Source organism: Drosophila hydei, unplaced genomic scaffold (assembly GCF_003285905.1).
Source record: "Drosophila hydei strain 15085-1641.00,03,60 unplaced genomic scaffold, DhydRS2 tig00000063-arrow-pilon, whole genome shotgun sequence".
NCBI lineage: Eukaryota > Metazoa > Arthropoda > Insecta > Diptera > Drosophilidae > Drosophila > Drosophila hydei.
Window position 1 is genome coordinate 9,659,092 of NW_022045657.1, and position 21,680 is coordinate 9,680,771.

General features: G+C 40.4%; 2 protein-coding genes across 2 annotated transcripts; both read left to right on the forward strand.

The window, feature by feature from the left end:
- The first annotated feature begins 131 nt into the window (after positions 1-131).
- LOC111592493 (prolyl 4-hydroxylase subunit alpha-1) lies at positions 132-21,381 on the forward strand. The gene is made up of 11 exons (XM_023304715.2): positions 132-692; positions 11,289-11,487; positions 17,321-17,472; positions 17,549-17,705; positions 17,783-17,970; positions 19,784-19,953; positions 20,012-20,494; positions 20,558-20,623; positions 20,689-20,757; positions 20,818-20,914; positions 20,971-21,381. The coding sequence occupies exons 2-11, from the start codon at positions 11,297-11,299 to the stop codon at positions 21,054-21,056; spliced, it is 1,659 nt and encodes a 552-aa protein (XP_023160483.1). The 5' UTR covers positions 132-692; positions 11,289-11,296; the 3' UTR covers positions 21,057-21,381.
- Positions 13,833-15,912, forward strand: LOC111592494 (myb-like protein AA). Its single transcript, XM_023304716.2, has 2 exons — positions 13,833-15,209; positions 15,273-15,912. Exons 1-2 carry the CDS (start codon positions 13,833-13,835, stop codon positions 15,606-15,608), a joined length of 1,713 nt encoding a protein of 570 aa, XP_023160484.2. The 3' UTR covers positions 15,609-15,912.
- Positions 21,382-21,680: the final 299 nt, after the last annotated feature.

A 21,680-nucleotide genomic window follows, 5' to 3' on the forward strand; every position in this document is an offset into this window, starting at 1 on the left:
TTTAAGCATTTGAATTTGAGTAAATCGCGCGCCCACATGATTTCACTCCACAAACAGCTGTTTCAATGGGATCCACTTTTGCGCACAGTTCACTGGAACCTGTTTGAGCACAGCGCGGATTGTATCTCACAACGAAACATAACTCAAAACAAACGCGACAAAATGAATTGTTGCCCTCCCTTTTACTCTCACGCTCGCCAGCTCTTGCTCATGGAAAGTATCCACATGTGGCTAAAGCGGCTATAATATCGCTTTCAGTTCCATTCTGTGGTGCTGAGCGCGCGGACGCATTGTAAACAGAGTCCACACACCAGCCAGAAGCGAATAGAAAACAAAGGCAAAAACAAATAAAAACCAGGACTGTCTAAATAAATAACTTAAAATTATACATATGTATGTCTGTCCGCTTGTGTGTGCGCGTGCATTTTGTTTAGTTCCTAGCTACAACTATTGTAACAGGAAATTGTAGTATAAAACGAATTCTTAAGTTCCATTCGAGTGCAGTTCGTGAGTGCGTTAAAGAACCCTGATTAGCTATAAACAAAAGGCTAAAAAACAACGCTAAGTAAAATAACAGAGGAAAGAACGAGTGAAGCGACGCCTACGCGTTCTGGTTCGTATACCGTAGCAACAGCGGCTGGCACATCGTTTAAGGGCAACAAGTTCCCAGGAGATCAGAAATCATAGACAGGGTAAGTGCGAGCGGGCGGGTGAATGGTGAATGGCTGACGTGTTCTATTGAAGATCATTTTGTCGGCGTCCAGTTTCCGTCCTGCCCTGATAAGCGTCTTGTCTCCCTCTTTTCTCTCGCTTCATCAAATGTGGGTCAACTCGAAATTGAATTGTATTTTGATTAGAAAGAAATTTCCAGAGTTTCGTTTCGTTGACCTACGTCACAGCTGAGAAACATATGAGTTCCTCATGTCTAAAGTTAGTTTTGTCATTTTACATATGCATTTAAATATTGTCGTTAAATTGCGCTATCTCCGTTTCTATCGTTGTTGCTGTTGATGTTGCCCACATGTGTGGAGGCAATTGAAATAATGCCACTGCCGCTGCTTCTGCCGCTGACCGTCACACGCGTCAAATGCTCCCAGTTATGCGATAAGTACAGAATCTCAAATCGACAAATTGTGTGTCGGCTGCTGAGAGGCAAAAGGGAATCGAAGCGGCAATTGAAGGCAGCCGCCCAGTCACGTAGTCAATTGCCTGCGTTTGTTTTCATATGTTTTCTTCTTTTTGTTGCTTTGCGCCGTACTTCGGTTGTGTTTATGTTCCGTGTTCACTGGAAATCAACCCCTAAATAAGAGCTGGCTGGAATTGGAACCAGAACTGGAACAAGTCAGTGCAACAGACATGCAGCGTTGCCAACTATTTCAAAATTTTGAATTAGAACTTTAAACGAAGCGCTCATTTCTGATTGGATTAACAATAACTGTATTCTCTATAGGACTTAAAAGAATATTTTTAGATTTATATTGAAGTTGTAAATTCACTAGAAAAATTAATGAATTTAAGCAGTGCCATTATAGGAAAGTGCCAACTATCACATAATTCACATTTCACGCTGCTTTCGCTTATACGAATCCAATTAGAATCTCGTCATTTTATTAGCGTCGCTTTAGAATGTCTAACTCATGTTCATTATACTTCTATATATATAAATATGTGGTATGCACATATTTATTTATAAATATCCACCCAGTGATATGAGTATAAATGGCGTCAATTAAACGACGATTTGTTGAAATTTATTAATTTTAATAATTGAGATTCAGGTTTAATGCACCCAGTCTCAAGGGAGTTGACGTAGAAGTCAACTGATGCTCAGCTGTAATTATTGGTAGCAGAGTCTTCAATTTTCTACCTGTTAGGTAAATAAATTTGCTTGTGAAACTCGTGAATTGCAAACAAATTGTTAAGCACTTCAGTTTAGAATTGTTATTCGTTCAGTTATATTTTTATGTACTTAATTTTGGGCTCACTTAAATGTTGAGTTCATCTTTTGACTAGAGGAAATCGAAAGCAGCCCAAAGGCCAAAGCGGGCTGCAAATGAAATCAAATGAAATGAAATGAAAGCAAATGAAATGAAAGTGCTGCCCTGATTGTTGCCCCACTCTGGCTACCTGCCCCACTCCAATTCGAGTCTAGCGAAAACCACTTCCTGGCAAGTATGTCTCCACTTGCACTTCCACTTCCATTTTCAATTCCCACTTCAGCTCCATCACGAATTTGTTGTGTAATTAGCTTCAGCTTTTGCCAAAGTTGGCAGCTGAGTTTTTATCTTGCGCATCTCTCAATGCTCTGTACGCGTCAAGAGTGCGAAACGGGGTATGCTCGACTTGAGCGAGTAAATACTGAGTCTGCCAGGCGACGCCAGTACTAAAGCAGGTTATTAATATATCATGATAAGCAGCTACATTTTGAGCATAAAAAGCGCTTTCTTATCGCTATAGGAGCTTAGAGTCTATATTTAATGTATGACAACTGAATCAACTTACCTATGTGTGTACTGCCTGAAGCAGTAAGACGGAACTATGTAAGGAGAGAAAAGATTGCAGAAATACATTTGAATTTGTATTATCCTATACATATACATAGTGACAAAATTGTAAACGCCTCCATTTACATTGACGATTCTCTTCTCGGATATCAAATAGCATTGATAAAAGTTACAATATTTTATTATATTGTATTCATTTACGATATTCAAATGATTTTGAAGCGATATACGATATAATATATTTTATTATATTAATTTACGAAATTCGAATTATATACGATTAAAGAATTAAAGATAATTGTTACAAGAATATATCGTATAAATTTTGTAATGAACAATATTTTGTATATGTTGTGAATATCGTAATTGAGAATTAAACAAAATATCGTATATACTTTTGTATATCATTCGGAATTTAATATATCTTATATATTTTTGAATATAATAATTTTGTATTGAATGTATATCGTATACAGTTTTGAATATCGTATATAATTTTTAACATCGGGCTTATAAATTGAATATAATATATATAGTTTTCAAAATCGTAATTTTTAATTGAATATATATCGTATATATATTTGAATATCGTATTTTTGAACTGAATATCGTATTTTTAAATTGAATATAATATCGTAGTTGATTATAATATCTGATATAGTTTTGAATAACGTAATTTTCAAATAAATATATTAGGTTTACAAAGTCAGACAGAATCTTAGAAATTTTTTTTTTTTTTCGGAATAAAATTTCGTTTTGGAAACTTTGAATTACGAAAAATTAGGAAGAATCTAGGGTATCTCTAAGTCTCGCTCGCAAGCATACGTCTTTTGTTTTATGCTTTTAGGTAGCTATTTGAACCGGTTTAGATGCAACTGTCAGGCGGGTATTTATGGCGCTTATGTTTACAGCGCTCAAGGTAAATCGGCTGGCTATGTAAAATGTATGCGCTCAGCATATTCAATTCAACAATTTGTCATTTGTAGTTAGCAAACTTGTTGGATGCACTTGAAACAGTTGGGATCCGGGCAACCGGATCTGGTCATAAAATTTGAAATTATTAATATTTAATGTGGCTCACAAGAGTTTTTCCGCACTGAGTTGGGTTCAAGTTCATGACAGCGACTGTCGCATTTATGCCAATTAAATTTGGGCTGATTAAATTGAAAAGTTTTCTTCTATGAATGCCCAAGTATATTTATATACTATATATACATATATAGTATATACTGTTATGTGCTACTTGTGAAAACTTCTTAAAGTGACAGTTAAATTGCTTTGGCTCTCGCAGGGCTCATCTAACAGGGGGATCACATGTATTTTGTAGACAAAATTACCGAAACGTCTATCAATTTGCTTTTAATTATGTATTCGAATTGGCCAAAAGCAGCGCCAATTTGCTGGCAGCGCCAAGTCGCATTCAATTGGAGCTGGAAATTGGGCAGCTCGTGTTACAGTCAGCTGCCCAAATGGCATAAGGTCAGATGGTGTTTGGTGTCTTTCTGTCAAGTGCCATTAAATGCCATCGCATCTGTGTGTGGCAACGACAAAGCCCTGCCGCAAATGTCAACAGCGGCAACTGCTGGCTTCCAAAATTGAGCGCCACATAAATGTCAGCTACTGAATTATGACTTTGGCAGCCTTAACAAACAGCCTCAACAAACTAGAAACTGGCAACTGGCAACTGGCAATGGACAATGTGCAACTTGCCTTGTGGCAAGTTGTAACAACAACCGCAACATCGCAATTCCCGCTCGCATGACATTTGCACCTGACTAACAATGGCACAGCTTCACCTGAAATTCGCTTCTGCCTCTGCCACAACACACAGTGCAAGCTTGAAATAAAAGAACAGAATTTCAATTTAAAAATTTATATATCTCTGCCTGGCCGACCTGAAAGCTAAATGCCCTTTGGGAAAAAAACTCTCATTGAGTTAGGTAAATTTTCTGCGTGAATTCGCTTAAGTAACTTTTATTATTTGTATGAATTCTTGGATTTCTTTTAAGATTTGTCAAAATATCAACGAAATATATATACATAATATATTAGATAAAAATATAATATTTATAAAATATAATATTTTATATAATAATGAACAAAGTTTTCTACATCTAAGAACTCAGTTAATGATTTAAGCATTCATTTGTAAATAACAAAAGAAATAACAAAATTAAGTCAGGGTCCAAAGGTTTTGTTTTTCTTTTCCTACAGCAACTTGGCAGCAACTTCAAACTTTTGCGGTCATGAAAAAATACTAAAGAAAACTTTTCCATTTCATGTCTTATGGCAATGTGACTATAATTTATAGATTGTAGTACCAATATATTTATAAGGCACTCACAGGTGTTAAAACTGTGCAGAGATCAGGAATCATCACATTCAGCTCATGACTTAAACTAATTGTTTAGATACTTATGGAAAATCTGGTGTCAAACCAAGTCAATGTCCTTATATAAAGTTGGCACCAAAAAGTATTTAAAATGCCGACATTACATGTTTGTTATATTTATATTAATTATTTATATTAAAGTTTAATTTAGCTTTACTTTACGAAGACTTTATTGAAGAGAAAATTGTGCCTTTTCATGGTTTTAACTCTTAAATTATACAACATATTGAAATTTATAATTTTTCAAAAAGAAACTTAATTAATAAAAACTGTATTTAGTTTTTTTTTAATTTTTACTCGTTAAATAAGTTGTATTTATTCCTATGAAATGTATGAATATATATAAATGTATATATATATATTTATATACATATATTTATATTTAAATATTTTGCATTTGTTTATCTATGGAAACTTTAGTATACTATTAAAAAGGTGGCATTTAGCAGTTATATTGTAGAATTTATTATATTAGTATTTATTAGTTTAACAATAGTTTGTGCGCAAAGCTCCTGTCTCAAACAGAATCATCTGCTGCGAGCCTTCACTGTAGCTTTACCCTGCTTGTTGACAGTTTCATTTAAATTGGCTGGCAGTACTGAGAAGTCCAGGTACGCGGTGGAAGGGAAACTCATTGGATGCAGGCAACCACCTGCTGGCTGTTTATGATAAGAGTCAAGTCGTGGGTGTGTGTGGGTGTGTGTTGTGCGCAGTCAAAGGATGCCACATTAATATAGCTAGGCTGCTATGGTTACGGCTGGGGTTACGTTGTCCTTGTCATCCGCATCGGACATACAAAGCTCAGCGGTTGAGTTGCAGCGACTGCAGTTGGCATACAACTTTGCTGCATTTTAAACAAATTTTGAGCCCCACTGAAGCTTCGCATTTAAGTAAGGAAAAAAGAGTCAGTCAGTTAGTCAATCGGTCAGTTAGTCAGTTAGTCAGTGGCCCACTCGCTTCATTTCGGTAATGAGCTTCGTCAGCTCAAAAACTCGCATTTCATAACTTAATTGCAACAAAGGAGAAAAAAAACATTGCAATTTTTTACCTGATTGTGGCGTATCGCAGCAAATTCCGAGGCAAGAAAGAAGACGCGACTACAAGCTGCAAATTGCTAGTTGCATAAGCAAACGCATTGGCAGGCAAACGCGAGATGTTATAACAACACGCAAGCAATTTTAGCTGCGGCAATGTTGCTGCCACAAAGTGGGCGTGACACTTGACGCAAACAAAAAGTGCAGTTCGATGTTGAAAGTAAATTGAATTACGGCAAACAAATTCAGTTCAGTTTTCACGCACAATAATTGAGTCGGACACAGTCTAATTTGATTTCGTTCAATAACAAAATAGTTCGGGCTTAACTGACATGAGAACTAATTAATTAAATTAAATTACCTTAATTACATGTGCTGAACTCTGACATTCCAAAGGCTGAAGCAGGTGAAAGAGTTGACAGCGCACAGTGGGGACTTGCTCATTGTTCGCTGCAATAATTACAACTTTTGAAATAGATATTTCCAAAATAAAAGAAAATTCGATAAGCTCTAAAAGGAATCTTTGCACGAGATGCTACGATCACAGGGCGCCTCTCAGTTTTCTGTGAAACGTGAGAAATATGTTTGTGGTGATCAAATAGCAATAAATTCACAAGAAAAACAGAAGAAAATACATTTTTAAAAAAATTGTGAATTTACTTTTAAATGTTTTGTAATATAAAATTTCATTTTTCTCTTTTCCGTGTGTTTGGTGTTATAAATTTAAATAAAAGTCAGGCATACGTAGAGCTGATAGGGAATACTGTCCTTAAAACATTTATTAAATCGCTGCTTGAAGCAAGATAGTCCTTGAAAGTTATATTAAATTACAGTGGAAAAAGCTTTTACTATATAGAAATTTACTACTAGTTTTCATTTAAAATTAAATAGTTGAATTTGTTTAATTTATTGGCAAACTTTTTCAACGACACCAAAACATAATTTACTTATGCAAAGGTTTTTCTTTCAATTCCAGAGAAAATTGTAATATTTTTAGCATTATAATTTTGATACTTGCCACGCTCTGCCCCGCACACAGTGGGCATATATGGTTCTTGTTAGCTAACAGATAGATGTGATACATATTTTGCTCAAGCTAAAGAACTCTAGAAGAGTGAGTTGTATATATTATATAGTATATATTTCAAATTTCAAATCAATTTGCTTTCTTCACTACCCAAGTCAAGAAAGCAGTTCACATTGTGCGCGAGAACTTTAGCATTTGAAACTTGATCGAAATGAAACGCATTAAATTGTCGCTTAAGCTTCGGCTAATAATATATTTATTTATCAATTAAAACATTCAGCTATTCATAAACCAGAAACATGCGTAACATAATTCTGAATATTGTTTATAGTCATGTTTACTTTATTATTGGCATATTATTATAATTCGAGTCTCAAGTATCTTTTAACGATTCTTTGGGTTCATTTGCATTTTAAACTCTAATAAATTCAACTTTCATCGACTGCAGCGCATTATTTATTAATGCCTTTCGGCATTTCCATGGGGGAGTCTTGGACAATGGCCTGGTTGACATTTTCGCTTAGTCTCGATTGTGCAATTTATTTGTTTTTAATCGACAATTTATGCAGCTCTCCAGTGCATAGTCTCATTTAAGTAGCCCAAAACGAGTCAACATTTTAACAACAATGAATTGTATTCTGCTGCTGGACTAGGGGATGGCCCTCACTTGGTGTCTGCCAGATTTTGTTGATGTTTATGCATTATACCTCAACAAATGAGCTAGGTATTCAAAAGATTTCATATCCTGAAGGAATATGTATTTATTTATATAGAAAATTATCTGACAACATATATTCATTCATGGAATAGAAGAGAAAAAGATTTCCAAGAAGTGTTTTGTCAACCGTTTGTAATGCCGATGAAGTCATCATCGAAACCCTTAGGGCGAGGCATCCAAATAAAAGTTTTGCTTCAAACAACAATTTCGTTTCGCTTTTTAATACTCTGAAATAAAAATGAAAAATGGAAAAATAGAATGTGGTAAAATTCTTGCTGTTTCAATCATAAATTCTTTATGCCCTACATTTTTTTGCCTGTGCAAAAGTTTGCTGGCCCCGAAGTTACGTTTCTTGCCTCTCGTGGAAAAAGATGCGAAGGTGCAGGTGAAATTGGTCAGCACAACAAAAGCAGAGACCAAAAAACCAAATAAGCAACAAACAGTTCAGTGAACTCATTAAAAGAAAACATTCCGCACGTGTTTCATTCAGTTTTGCAGCAAATGCAAACAGTTAGCGCTGGGGCAATAATATTTGCATTTCAATAAATGCGTGCGAGTTTGGCAATATTCTGGCGAGTACCGTTAATGATTTAAGTGTTTCACCATGAAAGCGAGCAAGAAACAATGCCGCGCTTGTTCACTCAGCGAACATGCAGCATCAGCGACGCGTATCCATCAGATACATTTGCATATCAATGCGACTGCCCAAGTTCTTTGAACTCCACTTTATAGTTCTATGCTGCAATCGGGACAAAATTTAATAAAAGAGCTGTTTTAATTCGATGTTGTGATTAGAACATTTTAACAGTCGACCCAAACCGTTGCTGCATCCATCCATTAACTGTCCCACATTCTGTTCTCCGTTGTCTTTTGTGCTGGTACCCAGTTCTAATCAGAAGAGACGTTGATCCATTCCAGCTGGCGTTTTATGTTAAACCGGTTTAACGATCCAATGACGACCACATTTTTTGAAGGGGACACATTTTATGTTTCCAATAATGTCGCATTGGTTATAAATTGGGATTAATTAGAAAACTGCCTAAGACTTTATAGAACAATTCAAATGCTGACTAGACTAGTATTTAAATTTGTATATAACTATGCTTAAATAAATGTGGCAGATTGCTAAAGATTGTTGTGGTAACCTACAACTGTTGCTTTTTGCCATGTCAGATGAATGTAGTATTTAACTTGGGTTTCTTTATGTCCAATCTAAGAACTGAAATTTTCAAAAATAATAAAATTACTTACAAATGCAACTAGGATTTAAAAACTGTTCTACTTAATAGCCTCATTTATCATAGTTAAATAAATCGTTATCAGAATTAATTTCATTATTAGAATTAGTTTCAATGAAAGTTTTAAGTTTTAAGAGAATTTAATGACAACAAAGTTATTTCTAAAGAAAATATACGATATTTATGTATAAATATGACATATATATGTATATGATATCTATCATATATAGACATCTGTATATCAATATCAAAGAAATGTCTAAACAATGAAAAAAAAAAACAAACAGTAATAAAAAAGATTTTTATCGTTCTCTCAATTCACAATTCGTAAGCTGATAATCAAGATCTGTTTTACTCATGTCATGATAAAAACTTTTGAAAATAAAATTTAATATATTCTGCATTTGAATTGAAATAAATAAAATTGTTGCTGGCGCAACTGACTAACTGACTGCGTAATACTCGCTCACAATATAAAATTAACCAATTCTATTATATAATATAAATTTTTTAAAATTATTTAATAATATTATTATATGTCTTTTTCGTCTTCAACGAAAGAATGAAACTTTTATTGTCAAATAAAAACTTTTGAACAAAAAAAAGATATGTCTTTAAAGTTATAGAAAACTCTTTAAAAAAAGTAATAAAATAACATCTGCAAATCAATCTGCGCGAACTTCCCTTGGTAGACTTTGCCTCTAAAAGTGCAAAAGATATAGATAAATATATAGGTTGGCAATCGGTAAAGCAGATCAATAGCAATTTCTCTCCAAAATGCTGTCTTTTACTTCTTAAGCTGTGGAAGATATAGTCTTTCTCGCTTTCTCGCTTAGAGTGCGCCATCGATTGGCGCAAAAAGATTTATATTATCTAACGATCGGGCGAGGCAACCGGTTTAGCACAACAGCAACGGCCGAGTTGGAGCTGGAGGCATCTTCGGTTTGAAATTTGTCAACTGAGGCAAATTTGCCAATGATTAATGTGGCCAATTAGCATCCATGTGCAAGTGTAATATTGCGCCATGTTGAGTAGTGTGCGGTCTGCTTGGTCTTGTGTAAATGTGTGTCTGCAAGTGTGAGTGTTGCCCGTGAGGTGCTACATGTGTGGCATGCGGCAGACCAGAAGACGAACTAATTAATTTTGATTAATTAAATGAGGTATTCGATGCGTGTGATGTCCTTGTGAGCAGGCAAGCAGAAGCTGCTGCCCGAGTTGAATGAAAATCTCTTTAAATGCATATTCAGTCTCTTTGGACAAGCATAAATCATTCCATTAAATAACAAGTTACTAATTAATCGCAATATAAAATTAATCTCGGTATAAGCTGAAGCAACAAGATGTTTCGATAACTCCACTAATTACCGTTAAGTCAAAACGGGAATCCAAAATCAAGCGCAGCCAAACTCGTAATTATAATTGAGCTCACTTGAGATATATTGAGTATATCCCATTTCAATTTGCTCATAGATAAAATCAGGTTTGTCCGTTTCATTATAATCATCTCTCTTAGCCATAAATACTGTATGTCTGCAGTGTGCCAAGCTCCGAATAACAAATCAAATTTGCAACAATAAATTAACTTGACTTATGTTCTGGGCGTGTTTTATTTACTTCACTTTTTCCATGGTTATATTAATATTTGTCAATCAGTTTATAGATTATGTCTATATAAGTATGTGAAGAATTATAAATCGAAAACTAAGACATTATTAATATACGGAAATATAAATTAGATCAATGCATACCAAATTGGTTTAATATACGGTATATATAGACTCTTAAAGTATTTAACAATATTTAGTTTGCATAGTTCATACATATTGCTTTTATTATAGTTAATTAAGTTAAGAATTATTTTAAAATTAAGAACTGAAAATATAAATTTTAGAGCTTCTGCTCGCATGTACAGGGTGTCTAATAGTCGTCTATTAGCTATGCATTGCGCACTCACTCTCACTGTTATTGACTTTATTTTGCTTCTTATTAAGAGAAACGAGCCATAAACCGAATGTCATAAAACAAAAACGTTGGCCAATTTAAAGAAATAAAGCTCATTAAAAGACATTGAAAAGGCGATTTCCGAGCAAAAATCGCTTCTTAACTGTTAAAGTCAAGCATATCGCATCAGTCGGGAAGCAGGATGTCAATCAATATGAAAGCTGATTTCGAGCTCAGTGAGTTTGCTTTCAATATAGAGCCAGTGGGTAATGGAAAATCGATGACCAAATCAAATTCCCAGCCGTTGGCTGCTGGCAATTGGCAAGTGGCAAATAAAAACATGCAAATTAGCGAGATGCTAAACATTTATTGAATCCACTTACATAAAATGCAATTGAAATGTCTAAACTATTTGTCCTTGCTTTACTTTGCAGGCTGCACGATGTCGTCTTGTCTGCGTCTGCAGTTGGCGCTCGGCGTCCTTGTGCTCGCCCTGACTGGCGTGACGGTGCACGGCGAGGTATACACAGCGCTGGCTGAGATGGAGGAACTGCTTGAGACTGAATCTGTTTTGATAAACAATCTGGAAGGCTACATCCGCGTGCAGGAGGACCGCCTAAGCTATCTGAAGAAGTGAGTACCCAGCAAATCCATCTTAACAAATAAGCATGCATCGAGTGTCTTTGAGTGCTTATCTTGCATATATTAAGGTGGTTGTTAGCTCTAACCTGCCTTTGGCAGATTTGTTGATTTGTTGTGTAGTGTAATAGAAACAACTTGCAGCGGATCAAGTTTCAAGCTTTGATATCAGTAAACTTGAGAGTTGACCCCTTTGAAATGGTTTTCTGCTGACTTCATTTATCAAGGATTTATGATTTTAATAGACTGGCATCATAATTGATGGTTCGCTCTGGGCATTCCAGTTTCAGGGCATGCTCGTCAACTGATTTGTGATAGCTAGACAGCCAGTATATATCAGAGAGAATATAAGAATTATCCATATAAAATGGATGAGCTGTGACAATAAAATACGCTGCTCAAGGTTGTGCTCCTAGGTTGAGAAAACCTCAAATAAAAAGTAAACGCAAATCGCAGCTTGTTTGTGAATCTGTGCAGCTAATGAAAATTGTTTGTCAGCCAATTGCTAGATAATGCACGCTTTTCCAGTAGTTAAGCGCAGAATACTTTCGAGACAAGCCCGACTAAATTAATCTAGCTCGCTTATGTAAATGATGCAGAGCAAACTAGACACGGCAGGTGAGACTATAAGGTATGCTCATAATTACAGTGCCTGTCACCAGTATTTTAGCCACGTGCGTGTGGCAGCTGTTGCGTCTGCAGAAGACAAGCAGCTACATATAAAGTATGATGTAGACATATATGTATATGTATGTATGTATGCACAACTATGTATATGTATGCGTGTTCTCGTCTATTTATGCGGCGCCAAACACACAGTGAACGTTATTTACTCTGCATATCTTGAGCTACCCCTGGCACATATGCTGCTTATATACTTAAGCGTATTTGTGTGGTAAATGATTGTTGCCGCTGCATGCAGCGGAAGGACGTAGATGCAGGATAAAGGACACAGCGGATGCGGTAGGGCAACTCCCCTAATCAAATATGCCAACAGAAAGCAGCAAAACAAGCCATAGCCGGGGCCAGGGCCAGGGCCAGGAGCAGGAGCCCAAGCAGGATCTATCTTATTTACTTGATCCGCTGCCACTACCCCTACCCCTGCCCCTGCCTCAGCGTCTGGCTCGACACAAAAAGCAAAAGGACAGCGCAGAGGGGGGCTGCCAAAACAGCTGTCAGCTGTTGTTGAAGATCCTTGCTGTCATTGCACCGCAGCCGCATCCTTGCAGCTCGCTGCTCTTCATCTGTTCTCGCTCTCGTACAAGGCGCGTGCCAGGGCCAGGTACTGCTGGCTCCTTCTGCTCGTCGCAAATTATAATTTAATGCCGAGTTTAATTTTTCCATTTGGCATCAGTTGGTTACGCCAGCATTTCCCAGCGCTGAATGCCGCGCCACGCTCTGTTTCATTGATAATGATGAGCGTTTGCGAGCTCCTTTGACAGCGCATGAATGTCAATGCATAAATTTCAGCATAGACTGAAGTGGAGCCTGGGGGCCACTGGGTATCTACAGTCGGCTGTCAGCTGTCCCTGCAGCATCAAAGTTCGATTTGATTTGTTGTTTTGTGCGTTTGTCTCTGCCTCTGGGTCGAAATCCAATTAAGTTGGCCAATATAGATAAGCCACCCATACAGGGCCAACGAATGCACGGCGTGGACATAGTGAGCTCTGTGTCGTGGGCGTCTCGGCTCACACTATTGACTCTCGATAAGCGCACCGCAAATGTAACGGCCGCTTGAGCCAGGGAAGTTCTCTACCCAGCCGGTCTGTATATAGCTTTATATATATATATATATATAAACTCGACAGTATAAAGGCGACGCCTATTTCGCTGTTATGAATTGTGTAAATATAAATTCAAAATGCTGATAAAACGGCTTGCAACGCCGGCTGCGGCGTAGTCGAAATTCGTTTCAACCCTCGTGAGCAGCAGCAGCAGCAGGAACAGGAGCAGATGTTTCCAGCACAACGGAACGCGCCAAACGACGCCTGCCGCTAGCTGCTGCTGCTGTTGTCGTTGTTGTTGTTGTTGTTGTTCTACAGTTGTCTTGAGCTCAATTATTATGTGTATGCTTTTGTATATAAGCCAAGTAAATGGTTATATTTTATTCGAAGGGGGGTCAAAGCAACGCACGCGTCGCTGCCGATCCACTCGACTGCGCGCCGGCGCAGGAAATTGCTAGTCGAGGAGCGACTGGCAAGCAGCGTCGCAGTTCAGTCGAGACGTAGTTGTCGTGCCGTGCGGATCACTCAAGCAGGCGCAGTTAGCAGTCAAGATCAGTGGCACAGTGAACACCTTTGAGACACAAAACCGAACCCAACCAAGTACAGTGCGCGGCCATGTCTAGGCACAACTATACGAATCCGGCGTTCTGCCAGAATAGCGAATTCTATCCGGTGGCTCCCAGCAGTTGCGTTGAATCAATTTACAATCGCAGCCTGCAGCTTAACTTTAATGCAGTGTCTCGCTCCGGTCAGGTACCGGTCGCACCCTGTCGCGACCCGCGCGAGGGGCCGCTGCGCATGCAGCGTAGCATGTCGACGCGATCGGTGACGCGTAAACAGTACCAGCAGCAACAGAAACAGCAGCAGCAACAACCACAGCAAAGGCAGCAGCAGCAGCAACAGCAGCAACAACAGCAACAGCAGCAGGAGCAACAGTCATCCAGTGGCCGCTATGCCTTGGTGCCGTTGGAAGATCTAGGCGCCGTGGCCAGTCGCTATGCCATTGTGCCCGGTCAGGCAGCCCAGCGCTTGGCGCGTTCGCAGGATAATCTGGATCGGTATAGCTCGCGGCATGGCCTGCAGTCGGACGAGGAGCCGCACTCCTTTCACGAGGAGCCACATCAGCAGCAGGAGACGCAGTTCGCCAGCTTGCCGCCCACGTTGAGTGCGCTGCCGCCTAAGCCTGCTCCCAAGATCAAGCATGCCTTCTCCAGCGACTTTGGCAGCAAGACCTTTCTGATTGTGGACAAGAACAGCAACCAGCGCTACCAGATGGTGCCCACAGCGGAGGATGAGGAGCTCGTGGACGAAAACCAGGAAATCATACAGATGCACAATGGACGCGCACATCGCTATGCGGTCATACCGACGGAAGCAGACGACGACTACTTGGCGGAGGACTCGGCGCAAGCGCAGCAGGAGACCTGCCTGAGCAACACAGAGCTGAATCAACCATACAGCATGCGTACATCGACCCCGCAGCAGCGCAATGCGGCAGCTGCCACGCGAGCGTTGCACGAGCTACTTACCACACCCCGCAAAATGCAACCACCACCGCGCCTGGCCCATTCCACGCCGCGCAACGCAGCCCACCACGAGCAGCTGCAGCGCGAGCGTCAGCTACAGCTCTACCAGAGTCAGCAGCACATCAGCCTGCACCAGCAGGCCACCACCGTCTCAGTTGCGCCTTCGCCAGCGCTGCCGCTGCGCCAGCAGCGACTGTCGCCGCAGCGACTGCACTATGAGACCGTGAAGCCGGCACCAGCGGCCGTTCAGCAGCCGCTGGCCAGTGATCGCACCATGGCGGTGATTAGTCCGCGCGTGCAGGGCCAGGAGCAGGATTTGAGCAGCCTGCACGGCAAGTCGCATGTCAACAACAACTCGTATCCGCAGAAGCTGGCCAATGCCACCATTACGCTCGCCATTGTCTCTCTGATGCTTGTGCTGGGCAGCACCATGAATGCCGGCCTCATCATTTACATGATAGCCCACGTAAGTGTGCTCAATGCGCTTCTCTCGCTGATCCTTGACTAATTCGCACTTTCCTTACTTTAGTTCGGCAAGTCCTTCTACCTGCAGTTTGGACTGGTCGCCTCCTTTTGCGGCATGGGGCTCGGCTTTCTTGGTTTTCGGTCGCGGCAATGCGAGTGGCTGCCCAATCGCAGCTACACCTCCGGCTACATCTTGGTCACCATCTTCTGCCTGTTCAAGTGCTGCGGTCTGCTGCTCATCCTTGTGCTGGATCCCTTTCCGGGCTTGCCGCTTCACGATGTCACCACGGGTGTCATTCTGGGCTTGTCCACCTTCACCATGTTCTTTATTGGCCTGGGCGTCATTGGCAGCCTCTGGTGCTATCGCCCGCCGCCAGACAACCGCGTCAATGTGGCCTAGTAGCTGTTCTGATAGTCTTAGCCTAGCACGTAATTAGTCGTAGTCTTAGTTTCTCTCTTCTTTTTAGCGAGCGGCACCCGCAACGGCTAGGAGACCAAAAAACTATTCGTAATTGGAGACGTGTACGAAATTCCTGCACTGAATCTTGTTTTCAAGACTGTAAATATCGAGACTTGGGGCACACCTTGAGACACATGGGTTGTAATTAGTTGTAAGACATCAAGCTTAGTGTTAAGAAACTTTAAATTATTTTATATATTATTGTTCCACATTTGCTTAAGACTCCCACATACAATAAACTTATTCGGCACAAAAGTAAAGCATTTCTTAACGCTTTTCTACTTTTGCACATATTCAAGATGTTATCTTAGTTATTTAGAGCGAGGCTTAGCGCGCTCTGTCTGACTGTCTTAATTAATGCTTAGTTTAAGTTTTTTCCCAGAATCCCAGCTCTGAGCTTAATTCATATTCTTGCTTGATTTGCTTTTAGCCTAAAGACCTATCATTGTAAACTGTCTTGCTTCATCTCTAATCATTCCTCGTTTTATTTCATTCTTTCGCTTTTGTTTCACTTTCCACAAATAGAGTTTTGCTAGGAGTTTCTTTAACCATAATTTTGTAAGCTAAGTTAAACGGCAAAATAGTTAACAAACTCAAACTTTTCACTCATTTTAATAAATAAAATTTTGTTTGAATTTGTAACTTGATTTTGTAGCTAATGACATTTAGCTAAAATTTTATAAATTTATGTCATGGCTGTTGCTGGAAGAAGGAAGTTATAAAGTATATATTCTATATATAAAGTATATATTATGTTTTATAAAGTATGAATTCCTTATACTATAAAGTGTAGATTCTCTATACTATAAAGCATAAATTTATATATTCTTAATCAGGCCAACGTCTGAAGACTTCACAAATGTTAAATGTATATTTCTTTTTGCTAATTCGCAATTTTCTTAAATTCGAGAGACTTGTGGATGCCAAGAGAGTCCTTCTAGAATAAAAGTTATTCAACAAATGATTTCCCCTAGTAAAGCCCAAGCGCCGTTGGATATGTTTGTGTAGAAGTAGCTTGCAATGATTGGAGTATGTTGGCTGATTTCAGAGTACCTTCTAGAGCTCTTTTAATAAATACTTTTTTATTATTAATTTTTAATTATCCATCACTAATTACAAAAGAAAAACACTGTGGTTTGAATTACCTTCAGGCCTCACAGCTCTGTTTAACTCGTCATATAATTTCGAAATTGCATTAAATCAATGAAATCATTTTTAAATTGCAATCCCATATATATAAAGTACAGTTATTTGCAATGTTTTATGCTGTGTCTCGCGCCATAGACTTCATATTTAAAGTAAAATCATTTTGAACGTCGAATATTGACAGGGCTTCAGCTTGGTTTTAGGTTTCATTGATGGTAAAAATAAATATGAAATGCGAAACAGTTTGCAGTCTGGCTGGCTGCAGAAAATTAAAAACTTTTCGAGTAGACCGAGCTTTAATTTCATTAATTATAAATAAAACGAACATTTTGCTAGCTGCAACTTTTCAAAGTGTTTGTTTGATTTGCGCCCGAGCCATAGTGCAGTTTGCTGAAAGCTCTCTGGTAGTTAAGCCGCACATGTATTCGTAATTAAGTTTGTAGTTGCTCAGACGTAATTAAATTGCTAATTAAACTTTTTGCTCAACTCTGAACTCTTCACTTTAGCAAAATGGATGAGTACCAAAGAGAGCATGCGGATGCGGCTAGCGATATAACTGCCTACGTATCGAACCCCATCAATGCGTATTTATTGACCAAGCGCCTGACCACAGACTGGCGGCAGGTGGAGAATCTGATGGGACACGAGGTGGGCGCAGGTAGGATGTCGCCTGTTCGCAAACTGAGAAAACTTTGTAATCCGATTTGAACTGTTTGCTTTTCTACACTCTAAAGATTTTGTGCAAAATCTCACGCAATATCGCAATGTGCTGAAGTTCCCATCGGACGAGGACCTCAATGGGGCTGCTGTGGCGCTGCTCCGCCTACAGGATACTTACCAGCTGGACACGTCCAGTGTGGCACGTGGCAAGCTGAACGGCATACAGTACAGGTGAGTGTACGCAAATAGCTTAGTTGCCATACGATTGGACCGGGTCTAAGCTGCCTGGGGCACACACTATTACGCAGCACGGCAATGTCGTCGGATGACTGCTTCGAGTTGGGCCGCCAGTCGTACGTTAATCGGGACTACTACCATACGGTGCTCTGGATGAACGAGGCCATGGCACGCATGCTGGAGGAGCCGCACAACCAAACGCAAAGCTTCACGCGTGCTGATGTCCTCGAATACCTCGCCTTCAGCACCTACAAGCAGGGTAAGTACACGGAGCTACGTGCTCGGCTGTTAATGGCCATTTTGGATGTTGTTTGTTGCTGATGGGGTGTTGCCAGTAGACATTTGCGTGGGTGTTTACTGTAGCTCTTATGTTGTGTTTCGACTCGTTTGCATGACACTTTCGACACCCCTTGACAGCAGTGCCATTGCCGCATTTTTCCTGCATCTCTCTGCCACCTGGCCATTTGACAGCAGGAAATTGCACTTTGCTGGCCCCTTGCCAGGTGAGCCAAGTCGAGCCAAGCAGCACTTCTCCGGCGATTAAGCCCGACGCTCGTTAAGTGCGAAAAATTGTTGCCTGTCCGTAGAAGCAATGACAATATTGTAACGTATCCACAGCCGCAGCTTAAGCCGTGCAGCCTTAGGATAAACACAGAATCACGTAGCTACTGCACCACAGCAACTGCACGTAATTGCGCAAGCAGAAGTGCGGTTTATTAATGTCGCATTACCCAGGCAGGTATCCAAGAAAGTATGGCATATGCCCGTGCCCTGAGCCCCACCTTGCTACGCCCATTTGTCACTGCGACAAAGCTAGCCCACTGCATGTATCTCGAACTGCGATTGTATCTATATCTGTGACTATCTATATCAGCCCTAATGGCTGATATGACCTTGGTTTTCAATATACCCACTGTCCTGAAGGGCTCATGGGCATGTTGGACTGGAATCTCAGCAGGTTTTAATTGACTAATGTCGAATATATTGCTAAAATCTATCAAGCTCTAGCCTGAATCATCTAGGATCAGTTCAAAGGTTTTCTAAAATTGTACAAATATTTAAATACAAGTATTACCTTGTCATTATTTATAACACACATAAACAACAAACAAACTCCTTACTAAGTACCCTGCGAACAGAGTATCTCGCAGCTTTAAGCTTCCGCGCTTCATGTTTTTTATTTGGCTTCGCTGTAGTTTCTGCGCTGCGTAAAAAACTGACTTCGCAGTATTTGTGGGCGGGCTTCCACGCCACGCCCCCGCTTTCGCTCTCTTCGCCATGTCTACTGTCATCCACGTAGCTGACACAGAAAACCCGTTGTCGAGGGCACATGTGTCAGAATGGCTGGCATTGGCATGCAAAATGCAAATTTAAGCTCGCAGCCAGGTCGGGATTGGAGGCAACCAAAATTTCATTGAAATTAAGTGCGCCGCTTAAAGTGTCTGGCAAACTAATTAAGGCGAAAAGCAAACGGACTTGCCACTGAGCAACTGCCAAGGCAAGGCTGGGCCATAAATAAATGTGAATAATTTCAATGTCCATGCGAAAAGTTCTGCAAGAAAGCCAACAAGGAAAACTCTGGGCCTCAAGGTCCTTAAAAAGTTTTTCTTTGCTGCCTTTCTGCCATTGCATATACGAAAGTTGAACTTATTTGCTGGCCGTTTTTCCATACGTTGTGCCGTTGTGACGGGGAGGCACATCGTGCCACCTATGAATAATTTATAATGCGTTTAACATTTGTGAAGCAGCAATGGGAGCTAAAGCCCCATTTATTATTAATATCACTCTGAAAATTCAATGAAGTGTATGTCCCTCGTTGTTTCCACAAACAAAAAGAGATATTAAAATGTAGAAGTGTTTCTGATTTGGAGTGTTCACTGTACGCTCATTGTTGAGCACCTCTGATTGACGGCGAGCAATTAAAAGTCAAGGTCACCTGTAAAGAAAAACTGTTGCCGGCTTTTAGGCAGTAATTAATTCAATCTTCTCTCTCTCTTACTCTTCAACTGTTCCGCCCATCACTCAACAATGGAACCTGGAATTGCCTTATCAATTGGAATATGGCCGAGCAGGCAATGTGGAGAGTGCACTCACCATGACGAACGAGCTGCTGCAATTGCTGCCCGACCACGAACGGGCCAATGGTAACAAGAAGTTCTACGAGAAGGAAATTGCCCAACTGAAGGAGATGCGAAAGATGAAAGGCGACGACGGCTCCGATGCCATGCCCATTTCCGATCTGGTATTTAGTTTATAATTGCTTTCAGTTAGTGCTTCAATTAACCCCTCTTTATTGCTAGCCCGTGGCCAAGAGTGATCCCGGCATCTTTGACATGACCGAACGTAAGTCCTACGAAATGCTCTGTCGCGGCGAGCTTAAGCCTTCGCCCTCCGTCCTTCGTCCACTGCGCTGTCGTTACGTAAGCAACAATGTGCCATTTTTAAGGCTGGCGCCGCTTAAGCTGGAGGAGGCCTTCATGGATCCCTACATAGTAATATATCACGACGCCATGTACGACAGCGAGATTGAAGTACTGAAGCGCATGGCGCGTCCTCGTTTCCGCCGCGCCACCGTCCAGAACTCGGTGACAGGCGCCCTTGAAACGGCCAACTACCGCATCAGTAAATCCGCCTGGCTTAAGACTGCCGAGCATCGCGTCATCGGCACAGTGGTGCAGCGCACCGCCGACATGAGTGGCCTCGACATGGACTCCGCCGAGGAGCTGCAAGTGGTTAACTACGGCATTGGCGGCCATTACGAGCCGCACTTTGATTTTGCACGAGTAAGTTTTAATTTGAAGCACGCACTGAAAGAATTTAACGTTTCGTTTACTCGTCTCTTTTAGCGCGAGGAGATACGGGCCTTCGAAGGCCTCAATCTGGGCAATCGCATTGCTACAATGTTGTTCTACGTGAGTTTCGAACTTTATGTTTTCAAGGTTTATTTTCCATTTCACATCTTGTGCTTGCTTTGCAGATGAGCGACGTGGAGCAGGGTGGTGCTACAGTCTTCACCTCGGTGCATGCGGTGTTGTGGCCCAAAAAGGTATGTCTAGCAGATCTGCTCCAGTCAAGTCTGACTTATTAAGTCTGATTTTGTTTCTAGGGTACGGCTGCATTTTGGATGAATCTGCATCGCTCCGGCGAAGGAGATGTACGAACGCGACATGCGGCGTGTCCCGTGCTCACAGGCAGCAAATGGGGTAGGTTGAAGCTATCGCTATATCTTTTATCCAGCTAAATGCTCTGTATTTTGCAGTGTCGAACAAGTGGATACATGAACGTGGCCAGGAGTTCAGGAGACCCTGTGACCTGGTTGCGGATCATGGTGATTTTGCCATCTAGTGAAAACTCTGAAGCTGTTGCTGGAATCTCATTTACCAGCTGCCCTTGCTCCTACTTCTACTTCTACTTACTTTGCGCTCTAACATATCTCTAAGGACTTGCTAGCCGTACAACATAAATTCTGTTCCTATTGTAAATATTCAACTACAACATCTAAAATTTGGAACACCGGCTGCTAACAACCCACATTTCTTTCAACTACATACCATTACTTGGCATTAGTGTTATTTTAGGCATGCTATTATTCAATTTACTCATTTTTGTACAAAATATAAGAAACAAAAGCTAGAAATAATCACAATGAAATGATGCGATCAATGAGAATACGAAAAAAAACTAATTTGCTTTCTTTATTTGTGACTGGATGGTCGACTGGGAACTTGAGCCATGGTATGTATAAATTGGTTGGGCATTGTTTGATCACATTGAAAATGGGAAATGGTTCTGGTAAATGTCATGAATAGACAGAAGTAGCTGTGGCAAACCCCATAAAGTGTATATATTCTTGATCAGGACGGCAAGTCGCGTCGATTTAGCTCCGTCCGTCTGCGTGATCGCATCGATCTCAGCATCTATAAAAGCCCGAGATTGGAATTTTTATTCGAGATTCGTGTGTAGCTCCCG